The sequence below is a fragment of the Genypterus blacodes genome, unplaced genomic scaffold (genome assembly GCF_046128005.1).
Source record: "Genypterus blacodes isolate CSIRO-AG114 ecotype Tasmania unplaced genomic scaffold, CSIRO-AGI_Gbla_v1 ptg000003l_1, whole genome shotgun sequence".
NCBI lineage: Eukaryota > Metazoa > Chordata > Actinopteri > Ophidiiformes > Ophidiidae > Genypterus > Genypterus blacodes.
In genome coordinates, this window is record NW_027466817.1 from 9372255 (window position 1) to 9385254 (window position 13000).

The 13000-nt window shown below is 45.7% G+C and overlaps 1 protein-coding gene across 2 annotated transcripts; it reads left to right on the forward strand.

The window, feature by feature from the left end:
- The first annotated feature begins 1105 nt into the window (after positions 1 to 1105).
- On the forward strand, positions 1106 to 10516 carry capn12 (calpain 12). Of its 2 annotated transcripts, XM_076143085.1 has the most exons (23): positions 1106 to 1386; positions 2138 to 2207; positions 3047 to 3165; positions 4204 to 4337; positions 4998 to 5169; positions 5319 to 5402; positions 5686 to 5771; positions 6223 to 6300; positions 6391 to 6548; positions 6636 to 6694; positions 7079 to 7267; positions 7377 to 7388; positions 7504 to 7583; positions 7672 to 7794; positions 7920 to 7956; positions 8065 to 8136; positions 8376 to 8421; positions 8695 to 8756; positions 8967 to 9035; positions 9210 to 9288; positions 9403 to 9519; positions 10095 to 10147; positions 10242 to 10516. In XM_076143085.1, the coding sequence occupies exons 1-23, from the start codon at positions 1198 to 1200 to the stop codon at positions 10266 to 10268; spliced, it is 2115 nt and encodes a 704-aa protein (XP_075999200.1). In that variant the 5' UTR covers positions 1106 to 1197; the 3' UTR covers positions 10269 to 10516. The 2 variants fall into 2 exon arrangements, with proteins under 2 accessions (XP_075999200.1, XP_075999193.1); XM_076143078.1 differs by lacking the exon at positions 7377 to 7388 and having other exon boundaries at positions 7079 to 7285; positions 7510 to 7583.
- Positions 10517 to 13000: the final 2484 nt, after the last annotated feature.

Here is a 13000-nt window from a genome sequence, read left to right on the forward strand (position 1 = left end):
GCCCTGAAGAACTCAGGTGGAGGTGAGACCTGTCGCAGAGCCATTAGAGTAGAGAGGTGGAGTGAAAACTACTCCTTGCTTTTTCCAAAAGGCATCTAAACATAAAGCGATTTTTTTGGACTGAATTTCTGTTTGGGTAATAGCAAACAATTTGAGTCATTTGGTTGCTGATGTGATCTTAGAGACTTGTTGAGGCGTCAGAGGAGTGACCTATTGTGTTTCTATCTGGGCCGCTCCTCAATCTCCAAAACATGTGGAAAGAATTAACAGAAAGCACAGGCCAGGGGACACTTTGTTCTGGCCTAGATGTAGCTTACAGACAGGACAGACTGGTCAGAGACTGGCTGTATGTCCTCATGTGCCCCCATTGTGCTGAACAGTATCATAGAGGGAACCTGACCTCATGATTTGAAGACAAAGTGGTGTAGTGTGTAGGAGACATTAGGGGCTGGAACTCATATCGTATTTAAGGTGAAATCTGTGATGTAATGGTTAACAAAGAGTTCAGTCGACATCAAACTAATGTAGCACTCAATGTAGGATTACAACCTTCTGTTACCATCAAACTATAGACCCATCTTTCAATACAGAGACTAAGGGGCTGAATAATTATGACATTGGCATTTTTTGGTGCTGTTAAATGTTCAAATCACAGCTGACTTTTATCAACACAAAACAAAACCACAAGAAACCAAATAGGACATCGATGATTCCTTTTTTTGTTGCAAATGGTGCAAAAGGAGGCGCAACATCTGGCTCATGCCTGGGGCCCCACAATCCTGAGAGCCACCTCTGACAGCATGCAGTTATGTTTGTTTATGATTTTGTTTCTACCTTCCTCCAATGGCGTACACACACACACACACACACACACACACACACACACACACACACACACACACACACACACACACACACACACACACACAGTCCTAATAAGTGGCTGAGTCAGCACAGCAGAGTTGAGGGATGTTGCATGAGGAGGTTCAAAGCACCGGGTCATTACAGCGCTCCACGGCCCCCGGCGCTCTGCATACCTTTCCGGGCTGGGCCAGTCTCTGAGCAGCACATGTGATGGGTGTGTGTGAGTGTACTCTCACTGCATTTAAAGGGCGGCTGCTCTCTCTCTCTCTCAAACACACACACACACCTCCGTCCCTCTGCTCTGCGAGTTTCCGGTTGATCTTCTCGGACAGCATGGAGGCGACTCTCGGGTCCATCGGGAACCCGGTGAAGTTTAAGCAGCAGGACTTCCAGGCTCTGCTGAAGAAGAGCCTGCAGGCCGGGGAGCTGTTCACTGACCCCACCTTCCCCGCGGAGCAGCGATCCATCGGCCTGCCAGAGGACCCCGACCCCAAAAACGCCATCGAGTGGCTGCGACCCAAGGTAGACCCCAACCGGTGTGTGTGTGTGTGTGTGTGTGTGTTTATTATTAAATGTGTGTGTAATTTATTGTTTTGAGCCTGAGTGTTTCCAAAATAGAAGAAATACTGCCAAATGTTCTGTGTTTCTGTGTTTGTGCATCTACAAGTGTATTATTTTTGCACGTGGATACTGTTACCGGGGTTTTAGCAATATAATTGGTAGTTAGTACATTAAATCACATTAGTACATTCCATTTTGAGCAGTGAGGCCAATGTTGTTATTTGTGAGTGTGTCCAGGTGTGTAGAGCTGTGAGTGACACCTGACCTGCCGCAAGAAAAAAACCAAACAGAAGAACTACAATAATGTTGTTAAGAAAATTACCTTTCAACATCATTATTCACTTTTTCTTCAATAATCACAATGTAGATGTAGAAGAATGACACCTTCACACACACACACACACACACACACACACACACACACCCTGATACCCTCAATACATTTTAATGGTCAATTTAATCAATCTTATCTGTCTAATCTCTTTTGTTTTGAGATCCCTGATGTAATTAGTTTATTTGTATGTTACATTATGTTATGTTTGTCTCATTGTGTAGATGTGTGTGGTTCTCGTACAGGTCTGTGGCTCTTTGAATGGACCTTTATGTGTTCATGTTGTTATTTGTGGCTATTTAGTTCAATACTTCCCACAGCACAATGACCTCTGCTGACCTTCTCTTTTGTGTCCCCGTCCTCCTCTCTGTGTACCTGAAGGACATCAGTAAGGACGCTGTGTTTGTGGAGGGAACGACCGGGACCACCGATATCTGCCAGGGCCAACTGGGTGAGGACACACATACCCCCCCCCCCCTCCCCAAAACGAACTGAGATGCTTTATGAAATAATTGAAAGCTCTGTTATTTAGATTGAGTTCAGTCTGTGGGATTCTGTGGTCCATTAAACTGAAGCGACTCCATACCAGCATGTCTGCACCAGATGCTTTAAATGCACAGCAGGGGGGCGGGGGCATTAAAACCCAAACCAGTGGGGGATCAGCATGGGGTCCAAACTCTGCTGTAACTGTGTTCTTCAGTCTGGTTCCCATTAGGGTAGAATTGAACGATTGTGTTGTTCTGGGCTGTTTATCACGACAAGCCCCCCCTCTTGTGCCTGTGCTGGTGATCAATGCACCCACCCCCTCCGACCCACTCCCACCCTCCATCTGTCTTGGTTAGATGTTTTTGTAAAAACAACATTCCAGGAACATTTTTCACAATTTCAACAGAAACTAACAAACACTAAAACACCTTCAAAGAATGAACATGCAACAGATGTTTGTGGTGGAAGAGGTGTGTGTGTGTGTGTGTGTGTGTGTGTGTGTGTGTGTGTGTGTGTGTGTGTGTGTGTGTGTGTGTGTGTGTGTGTGTGTGTGTGTGTGTGTGTGTGTGTGTGTGTGTGTGTGTGTGTGTGTGTGTGTGTGTGTGTGTGTGTGCAACCCAAAACAGGCTTCAAATATGCCTTCAAATCATGGAATAGAATATAGGGGCGATGTAACAGAGGCTTCCAAATTTCCAATTGTCTTGGAAACATGTGTAACAAATCAAATCATTTGTATACAAATTCCCTCTGCTTTTCACTGGACAGCCCATAATGTCTGATGTTCCTGTTTCTGTCATCTCCCAGGTAACTGCTGGCTGCTGGCGGCTCTGTCCTGTCTCACCATGCACCCCCAGCTCTTTGAGAAGGTGGTGCCCCCCAAGCAGAACCTGTCTGACTCCTACGCTGGGCTCTTCCATTTCAAGGTGAGTACACACAAATTAGATTTACAACACAACACCTCTGAATACAACCCTACACACACACACACACTTTACAAATTTGAAAGGATCACTTTTTGGCATGTGGCTGTAGAGAGATATGACCTTACTTCCTGTTGCTGCCTAAGTTGGGAGTGTTAGTTTGGCTCCGGTTGTGTAGTTGTGCATCCTTGCTGATGGGTCAAACTCAGAGGATGGACACTCAAAGGATGCAGCAAATATGAAAATAAATCATTCTGAACTATCGGCTCAAGGCTGAACGCTCGTCTGCAGAGCTAGAAGCCACGGTGACATCACAGAGGTCAGTTTAGCACAAAGTACAAACATTCCATCTGCTTCACTTTGACTCTTTCGTGTTCCTGAATCTCTCAGATCCAACAGGTATCAACTCATCCTGCCGTGAACAAACAAACCCTTATATCCCTCAGCTGAAATGATTTAGCTAAGCTATCACATTATCAGGTTGTCAGCTTTATAAAATCTTTCATGTGTGTGTGTATAAAATAGTTCATTCCACTGCCTTTGTTCAGTAATTATCCCCTGCAGATTCGGACCCGTCCAAGCTGTTCAGGAGAATTTAACATGACATAACATGCAGTGTGTGTGTGTGTGTGTGTGTGTGTGTGTGTGTGTGTGTGTGCTTGACAGCTGTCAGGGTAAAGGGAGAGCAGCACAGACATGTAGGCATACATTCACAAACATTCCGTATTCCCTTAGCTGCAGCAGGGCCAGTGCAGGCCTGCCCTTGGTCTCTGTGTGCATGTGTGTGTGTGCACTATACACTCGTAGTCATGGCCAGTAACTGATGTGTAAGGTTGTGTAAGAAACATGATGTTTTACGGTTTTGTTTTTCCAGATCTGAGCGGCAATTTTGTCTCCAGCTGAAAAGCCTGCGAGCAATTATTAATAATCTGACACATAATCTAACCTTGTAAGGATTGTAATACGATGTTTCTGTTATGAAATCTCCTGGCTCAGTAAACGTGAGGCGTCTCGTCCTCTCCCTGTCTCCTCTCTGCACAGTTCTGGCAGTATGGTGAGTGGGTTGAAGTGGTTGTGGATGACAGGCTGCCAGTGCGCCAAGGCCATCTGCTCTTCAGCTACTCTCACACCCGCAACGAGTACTGGAGCGCCCTGGTGGAGAAGGCCTACGCCAAGTCAGTAACCACTACCAGCATATGTTCCTGTGCTGTAATGTCTGCACTCACACACACATCGCCCCAACCACATTACCAGGAGGAGCAGAACTCACCTCCCATCTACTCAAATCTTCCATTACAAATAAACTCTCAGGCCCAAACCGTTCAATGCTTCTATACTGGTTCAGTTAATTCTCTGAAACATAATTTTTGGGATTTTAGTGTCTTTTATTTATTTCATATTAGATGTCTGAAAATGTGAAAAGTCTAAAGTTGAGTCTTCAGTTTTGGCCCTGTTGTCCTGTTTTTAGTCCTAAAGAAGTCTTAGATTGCTTGTGGACAAATGTAATGCATGCCATTATTGTGGATTTATAGAAATTGTGTTTGCCTTTTTAATTTAGTTAATTATTGCTTTCCAGACAAACTTTACCGATTTGGTAGAAAATACACGTTTTTTGAGAGCTATCAAGTCTTTTTCGAGTCCAAGTTTGATTCATGTTCAAGTGAATAATGTTTGTGAAAGATCTATGGCCGTGGAAAAGCAAAATTCACTCAATATTTCAAAAAGCAGAAAACAATTGGAAATGATCAAGTGAAGTCCCTGCACCTCCAACGTTTAGAACATTACTCGGGCAAATGTACTGACAGTTACTTTCCTCCTCTGTCTCTCACATGCAGGCTGACTGGATCCTATGGAAGCCTGAAGGGCGGGAACATCTCAGAGGGAATGGAGGATTTCACAGGAGGCATCGCGTACTCGCTGCCCGTCCCCTCCCGCACCACCCGAGTCCTCTGGAGGTCTCTGACAGCGGCGCTGAGCCGGGGCAGCCTGCTGAGCAGCTTCATACAGGTACACCAGCTCCACTCATACATATATATGCTCTACATTCATATACTGTATACTGGGTTTCTTGTTTATGTGTTCTAAAGGTGTTTATTCATATTTACTGAATACAGAGACACACTTTGACACATGTGAGGTCGTCTCTCTTCTCACAGGCCAGCAGCTACCTTGAAGTTGGTAAAGTGACAGCAGACGGGCTGATTAAGGGCCACGCCTACGCCATCACTGACACCGACACGGTCTGTAACACACAACAGCAGCACTCTAATGGGAACTGCTGTGTTTGATTATCACTGAATGTACTCTATAAGATTGATGTCTTATATTTCAAGAAATTGAGAAATTGTCCAATATCGGTCCCATTAAGTGCGTCATCTAAATCTGTCCAGTGCTTATTGAGAAATAGTGAACAAACAAACACACGCTGATAAAAAACAAACTCCTCCTCAGCAGGGAATAGAAAACATTGGAATCAATCGTCTTTTTTGTACGTCATCATCATCGTTTCTGTTTTTACTTCAGATCAAAAAGGCATCAGCAGAGACTTTGGTGTACAAGCTGAGGAACCCCTGGGGCTTTGTTGAGTACACTGGACCCTGGAGTGACAAGTGAGGAGACTCTGTGTGTGTGTGTGTGTGTGTGTGTGTGTGTGTGTGTGTGTGTGTGTGTGTGTGTGTGTGTGTGTGTGTGTGTGTGTGTGTGTGTGTGTGTGTGTGTGTGTGTGTGTGTGTGTGTGTATGTTTTGTGGGGCAGACTCAACCTTTTCATTTGATTGTATTCACACCCCTCACTGTTTGTATCACAATGCTGAGATCCACTGAATCAATGTCACACACTCTTACTGGCTTCTGTGTTTGTAAAGGATTTTAACAAAACACAACGTGACAGACTTGTTGACAGTAAAAGATGTTTCTCATCAAGTGTCTTCTTCTGTCAGAATGTACACAGCTCCATGTTTACACTCTCTAATAATAACCTGTGTGTGTGTGTGTGTGTGTGTGTGTGTGTGTGTGTGTGCTGTACAGATCAGTAAGATGTTGTTTTTCCTTTTGTCTACAGGAGTTCAGACTGGGATGATGTGGAACAGGCGGAGAAGCAAAGGATCGACCTGAAAAAGAAAGAAGACGGAGAGTTCTGGTACATAACACAAACTGGTTGACTCCTGCCGTTGCCTTTAAGCAAGGCACTAGGCTGCCGATTAACAAAGTGTCACTTCACCTCCATTAGGATCGGTGCGGAGGACTTCAGCAGGCTCTTTGGCATTGTGGAGCTGTGCAGTGTGAATCCAGACAGCATGGAGGACTCCACATCCACCTGGACCATCAGTGAATACGAGGGCCTCTGGGCAAAAGGAAGCTCTGCTGGTGGCAGCCGCAAATACAAGCGTAGGTTCGCGTGTTGATTATTGAACCGACGAGCCTGTTTTTCTTGTTTAAGCAACGACTGTTTGCTCACATTGGACTTTATTGCAGGATCGTTCTGGAAGAATCCCCAGTTTGAGCTGAATCTCACAGAGCAGGATCAGCCTCAGGTATTGTTAACTTGTCTTTACTTGATTAGTAAAATACAGTTCAAACAGGACTGAAATAGGAGCAGGCTAATGACTGGAGTCAGACAAGCAGTGACTAATCTGGAAATCCAGCAAACAAGTCCAAAAAGAAAGAATGTGTGTATTTAGATAGATATAGTAGATAGATAGATGACACAAAGACTCAGGATGTGTCTGATGAAATGAGACACACCCTGGTACATAAACTATAAGCAGATGAGGTAATCAGATATGGGAGGGAAAAGCTGATGGTATAAGCTTGTGGACTGGAGGAGCAAAGCAGACGGTGAAAGGAGAAGGATGTTAGTGGAGGCTTGACAGATGATGAGCAAATAGAAAAAAAATCAGGATGTCACCCTGACACAGGCAGATGAAGATGATGACGATGAGGAGGAGGACAGTGAGGAGGAGGCGATGACCCCAGAGGAGAAGAAAATAGCAGAGAAACAGAGGCAGAAAGCCAAAGAGTGCACAGTGTTGGTGGAGCTCCTGCAGAAGGACAGAAGGAAACGGACCAAAGTTCACTTCCGCTACATCGCCTTCCACATCTACAAGGTGAGACAGAAACCACACGTCTGTCTCATGGATCCAGGATTTGGAGTTTCGGCACTATTATTCTTGTTACAACCGAATTTCTAAATCTCTCTTTCCGTCTCATCTGCAGGTTCCGGCTGAGGTGAGTCCGTCTGGACCTGCTCATTATCTAAATGGAATCATGTCTTTGAATGATAGTGATGGACTCAGTAATAATACTTACAACCAGTCTGAGCTTTGCATCCCTGTGTCTGTAGCTCAAGGGTTTGTGTCTGACCCAAGACTTCTTCAAGAAAAACCGTCCTGTGGGTCGCTCTGGGAAGTATCAGGGTGTGAGGTAAAGTAGCCGCCATGAGGGAAGATCACGTCCCATTGAGGGTTTTTGTCGTTTTCCTCACTGTGTTTGTGCTTTCTCGGTCCTGCAGGGGTGTGTGGAGGAGAGTGCGTCTGGATCCTGGCAACTACGTCATCGTGGCCTCCACCTTTCGCCCCAACCAGCCTGGAGAGTTCTTCCTCCGGATCTTCTCCAAGACCGGAAACACTCTAGGGTAGGAGGAGTTATGGAGGGAGTGGAGTTATGATCTATGAACGCTGATGTGGGAGGAGCCTGTTAAACTGAATCCGTCTCCAGATAGAGGATTTCTTCAAGTTTTATCTGATGTGTGTGTTCCAGGCGTCAGGATTTCACCTGCTCTTCTGGCTTCCTCACGGTAAGTTCACTGACCTCATCGACGCGCTTTACATCTTTACACCAAACAACAGCAGTGACCCAGAAACGTGTGTGTGTGTGTGTGTGTGTGTGTGTGTGTGTGTGACAGGTAATGGCGACGCCTGTCTCCTCAGAGGATCAGATGAGAGTTCAGCAGCTGTTTGACGAGAATGCAGGAGCCGTGAGTATCGTTGCTGTTTCGCTTGCATTTTGCAAGTGTCACAAAACTTATAACTTAAAAAAAGAAGTATCTTTTAACTCCACACGCTTCATTTTGCACCATTGTTCTACTGTCAATTAAAAGAATGTTGTTGTCAATTAAAAGAATGTTCACGTTCTTTTGTCCTGGTGTTGCTTTGAGAGTTTCTTGTGGCTTGGTTCCCATGGTAACCACTGTCTTCTGTGCTGTCTCCCTGGCAGGATGACAGACTGGACGCCAAGGAGCTCATGAAGCTGCTCAACACAGGTAAGACACTCCAGTGTTTCATCTTTCTGCTTCACTCCCATCAAGTGACTCGGTGCTCAGTTGAATGCTGCAGTACTTAGAGTCTCCACTAGATGGGAGGAGAGCAGTAACATGTGCCCTGCAGGTCAGCAGTCTAGACAGATGGAGTAACTTCAGCTCCATTAAGTAATTACACCAACTAAACGTGACCTCACCTTCACTTCTCCAGAGCCTGTCTGATCTTTCCTCTGTCCTCTGTCTCCACATGTCCATCTGTGTCTGTCTGAATCACAGTTCTGGAGACAGATTACCACCTGCCGCTGGAGACGTGCAGACAGCTCATATTCGGAGAGGAAGTATCCTTTTGTCTTCCCTGCAGGCTTTAACATTACTAACTCGCTCTTCACTGCCGGCGTCTCTTCTTTTGTACGTGGCCTCGCTGACGAAGAGGTTGAATCCCCCCTCCTCTTCTGGCTGAGTCATCCTCCCCCCCACTGTCCACCCTCACTCTGCTTCCTCATAACTTCATATCAACTTCAGCCGCGTCCTTAACTCCCTGCCCTCAGACTAAAGGTCGCTCCAGCCTCAACCGGGGACAAACAGAAACCCTGCTGTCCAGTCTGCGCAGTCTACAGGTGTGTGTGTGTGTGTGTGTGTGTGTGTGTGTGTGTGTGTGTGTGTGTGTGTGTGTGTGTGTGTGTGTGTGTGTGTGTGTGTGTGTGTGTGTGTGTGTGTGTGTGTGTGTGTGTGTGTGTGTGTGTGTGTGTGTGTCTTATCATTGCAGTTCTGATGTTGCTTTTCTCTCTCAGTCCATCTTTTTCAAGTTTGATGAGGACTCCTCAGGGACCATGAGCCCCTTTGAACTCAGTTCGGCTCTGCTTGCTGTTGGTAGGTTCTCTCTCTCTCCCTCTCTCTCTCTCTTTCACACACACACACACACACACAGACCCACACACAACTGATGTTTAGCTTCTCACTTTCTTTCACGCCTCTGTTTCACAGGAATGCAGTGTGATAACAAGGTAGTTGACTTGCTGTACGAGCGGTTTGGATCTGGAGAGCTCCACGTTCCCTTCCATGGCTTTGTTTCCTGTGTCACCAGGCTGCGCAAGCTTTTTGGTAACACACACACACACACACACACACGCACACACACACACACACACACACACACACACACACATTTCCAAAACCTTTATATGCATTTAAAATAACACAAGTACACAAATATTGAGCGACGAAGACAACGTTTTAATTACATGTAGTACCAAAGAATGGCCCCTTTTCCAAATAAAGCGTCTGCCCATAACGACCTTGGCAGAGGCGTCACTCTGAGCTCCAGCAGTCCAATAAGCTGCAAGCTCCCACTGCCATTTTGTGAACAGCCAAAGGTAAACATCAGCAACCTGCAAGAACATGATGCCTCAATACTTCAGTGCTTTCACTAAAAAGAATCGAAAGCTACAGTACAGCCTACTTAAAGGATTGACACGACACACACACACACCCCCACACACACTGTATCAATGTTAGTATTCGTAAATATCTAGACTCTGGATGTGGCCTTGGTTACTTAAAATAAGTCTGTTAGGTGGTTGTTGGGCCTCATATTTGATGATTGCCGTCATGACTGAAAACTGTCCCTTTGTCTCCGCTGGGACGCTGACCATGTCCCCGTCCCGTCTCCTCCTCAGCGCTGTATGAATCAGAGACCAGCCAGGATGTGAAGGACAAAGGGATCAATTCTGTGAGTGTCTGTGTGTTTTTGTTCAATGGTTGCGTGTTGTGTTCCTGCAGCAGTTTGAGGTTTGACTCGTCTCCTCTCTGCTGCTCTTCCACAGTGGCTGCTTCAGTTTCTGCCTGTCTGAGGATTCGACGGACGTCATGGCGCCGTCTCTCCTCCGTTCACATATTGATATTGCTCAAAACTCATTCTAACTTTTTAGGAATGTGCTGAATCCTCACTGTGGTTTTGTGCTTTTCTGACATGTTTTTATTCTGGCTTTGTCTCATATATCAGTGGTTATATAACAGAGATGCACTGGGTTTTATGCATAGATGAAAACAGAAGATATGTACTTCCTAATTCATTTTTAATGAAATAAAACACAAAGTACAGCATGTAAAGAAATCACTGAAGCATCCTAAGTTCACTCATCTGTGCACAAACACTCACACACTCAAACACTCACACACACAGTAAGTATTGCCTGTCCCACTGAGGGTGTGAGGGTGATGTCTCAGCTGCTACACGCACCGTCTCTATTCTTATCACGCTGACGCCACGTACAGCGTCAACATCGCCCCCTCCTCCACTACGTTCCCTCACTCCCTCCATCCATCCCGCACTCCCTCTCTCCCTGCTGTTATCTCTAGTAACTAGTCTGAGTCTCACAATCTGCCTCCTCCTCCGCCTCCTCCCTGTTACACACTGGCTACGCTGTCACACACACACAAAAACACACACAGGTACACACACACAAACCAACATGCATGTGAGCAAGCAAGCAAATGTCCTTTCTAAATGTCTCTATTAATAGAATCTTTGCTCACACACCACTTCCTGTTCATCGTTAGGTGACTACACACAGGTTGCCCTCGGCAACCGTCCTTCTACCTTGGGATAAAGAGAGGGGAGAGAGAGTAAAGGCAGAGAGATGGAATGTGTTGATGGCAAGAGATCCACAGAGTGGGATCAGTAAATTCCTCTCCATGACCTTCTTTACCTCCTTCATTCCCTCATTTCCTCTCTCTCATCCTCCTGCCTGAGCTCCGCAGGAGGATGAGACCTCAGGAATCTGTGACCTCAGTGAGCAGAATGTGTTTACTCTCATTCTGCTCACTGTGGGGGGGAGAGGGCAGTGTGTGTACACCGGCTAAAATAAACGAGCCATAGCAATACTTAAGTACTCGACTCACTGATATCACTATTGGATATCTTTATATTGTGGTATGAGTGTACAGGAGCAGAGAGCAGCTCGGTTCACTGGTCACTGCTCAGTGTCTGTGTGTGAGAAACAGGCAGATGGATCTGGTCCTTGTTGCTGCACTAGCACCTCCCTCTGATTGTCCAGGCTGCCTGCAGGGCTCGGTGTGTTTGTGAGGTTGCTGGAGTCCATTGTGTGTGTATTCAGGCCTGATTGAGTGCTGACTCCCATCCTTGCGCGCCACGTGTCGAGCAATGAACACTGCAAAGATTCTCAGCTCTGCTCAACCCCTGCCTTGACCCCTCCGCCAATGACCTTTCAACCAATCGGAGACGAGCTTTGTGTGCCAAGGCCAGAGAGTTGTACAACGCAAAACAAAGAAAATGGTCATGTTGGGGTGCGGCCACCAGAGGGACGAGGCGCCTGTGACGGGGTCAAGAGGTCATATTGGTGACAGTCCCACCTGAGCTCCAGGAGAGTAAATGTTCTTTTAATGGCTCAGTGTTTACACTCACAGACAGAACTTCATGGGCATCTCAATTCTACCCCGATCATTGAACTGATCAGAGCAGTAAGTCATTGATCTAAATGTTACAAACCAAGCTAAGGACATCGTGAATCCAAAGCGAGCTGTGTGTCATTCATTCATTCACACTGAATCATTCAAATTACAAGTTCCTTCAGTTTATTGCATTGCAGTCGGCGATGCCAAGGACGTCTCACAGAGGGACACCAGATGTCCCCCAGCGAGTCCTTTGTTTTCATCAGCAGCTTTCGCACTCTGTCCTAGCTCCTCGGTGCCAACAGGGGGCGAGAGAGAGCTGCTTCTTCTTGTTGTATTTGATTTAATTATAGATTTGTATTATTATATTGTTGTTTGATGAATAGGCTAAATATAAGAAACTGGCATCTGCTTGTTTGTCTTTGGTCTGTTGAGGAACAGGCACAAACACAAAAATTATATGAATTGATTGTTTCCATGTTTATGATAGTATGTAATACATCAAACTCTCTGTAGCTTAGGTACAGAAGAAAGAAATACAAAATAAATACACTCTAGAAACAATATATCCTATATGTACTGTTTATTGTTTCTTGTATTTATTTTGTATTTCTTTCTACGGTGACGACTGAATTTCTCATCCGTAAAATCAATAATAGTCCTATCCTATCCAGTCAGTTCAATAGTAACGGCTGGAGTCTCTGTACGGCCGTCCAGTGCCGCCTGCTGCCCCGGCCCCTGAGTTTGGCAGCGGGCGGCCAGCAAGAGCAATTTGCACCTGCTTGAGAAGTAATTACCACATGAGAGTTTTCACACTCCAAACCAACACGGGACAAAGGCCTCGCTTCACTGTTTGCTGTCTTTGTGTCGTACGTCCTTGGTTATACATTATCTGAGGGGCAAATTCTTCAGTAAAGGCAAGATTTTGCCCTTTGACCCTGGTCATATCTGATACAACCCTGCTCTTTAGTGCCCCAACAGGGTTTCTGTCTCACTATTTTGATGTCTGTAGTCTTTTTACTCTGAGATAATGGTGAAGGAATGCCAGTGTAGGAGTCTAGTGCTGGATTGTTCCGGAGGACAGACTTTTGCTGGGTTCAGGGTTAAGTTATATGTTGGTGGAGCTAATTTTTTGAAGATCTGGCCTGAAATCCAACAGTACAGATCAGAG

What these genes read in the sequence shown, in the direction of transcription:
- capn12 (XM_076143078.1), top strand. Translation starts at nt 1,198, where the DNA reads ATGGAGGCGACTCTCGGGTCCATCGGGAACCCGGTGAAGTTTAAGCAG. An exon ending in CTGGGCTCTTCCATTTCAAG is followed by an intron (nt 3,166 to 4,203) that starts GTGAGTACACAC and finishes CTCTCTGCACAG; the next exon opens with TTCTGGCAGTATGGTGAGTG. An exon ending in GGGAAGTATCAGGGTGTGAG is followed by an intron (nt 7,584 to 7,671) that starts GTAAAGTAGCCG and finishes TCGGTCCTGCAG; the next exon opens with GGGTGTGTGGAGGAGAGTGC.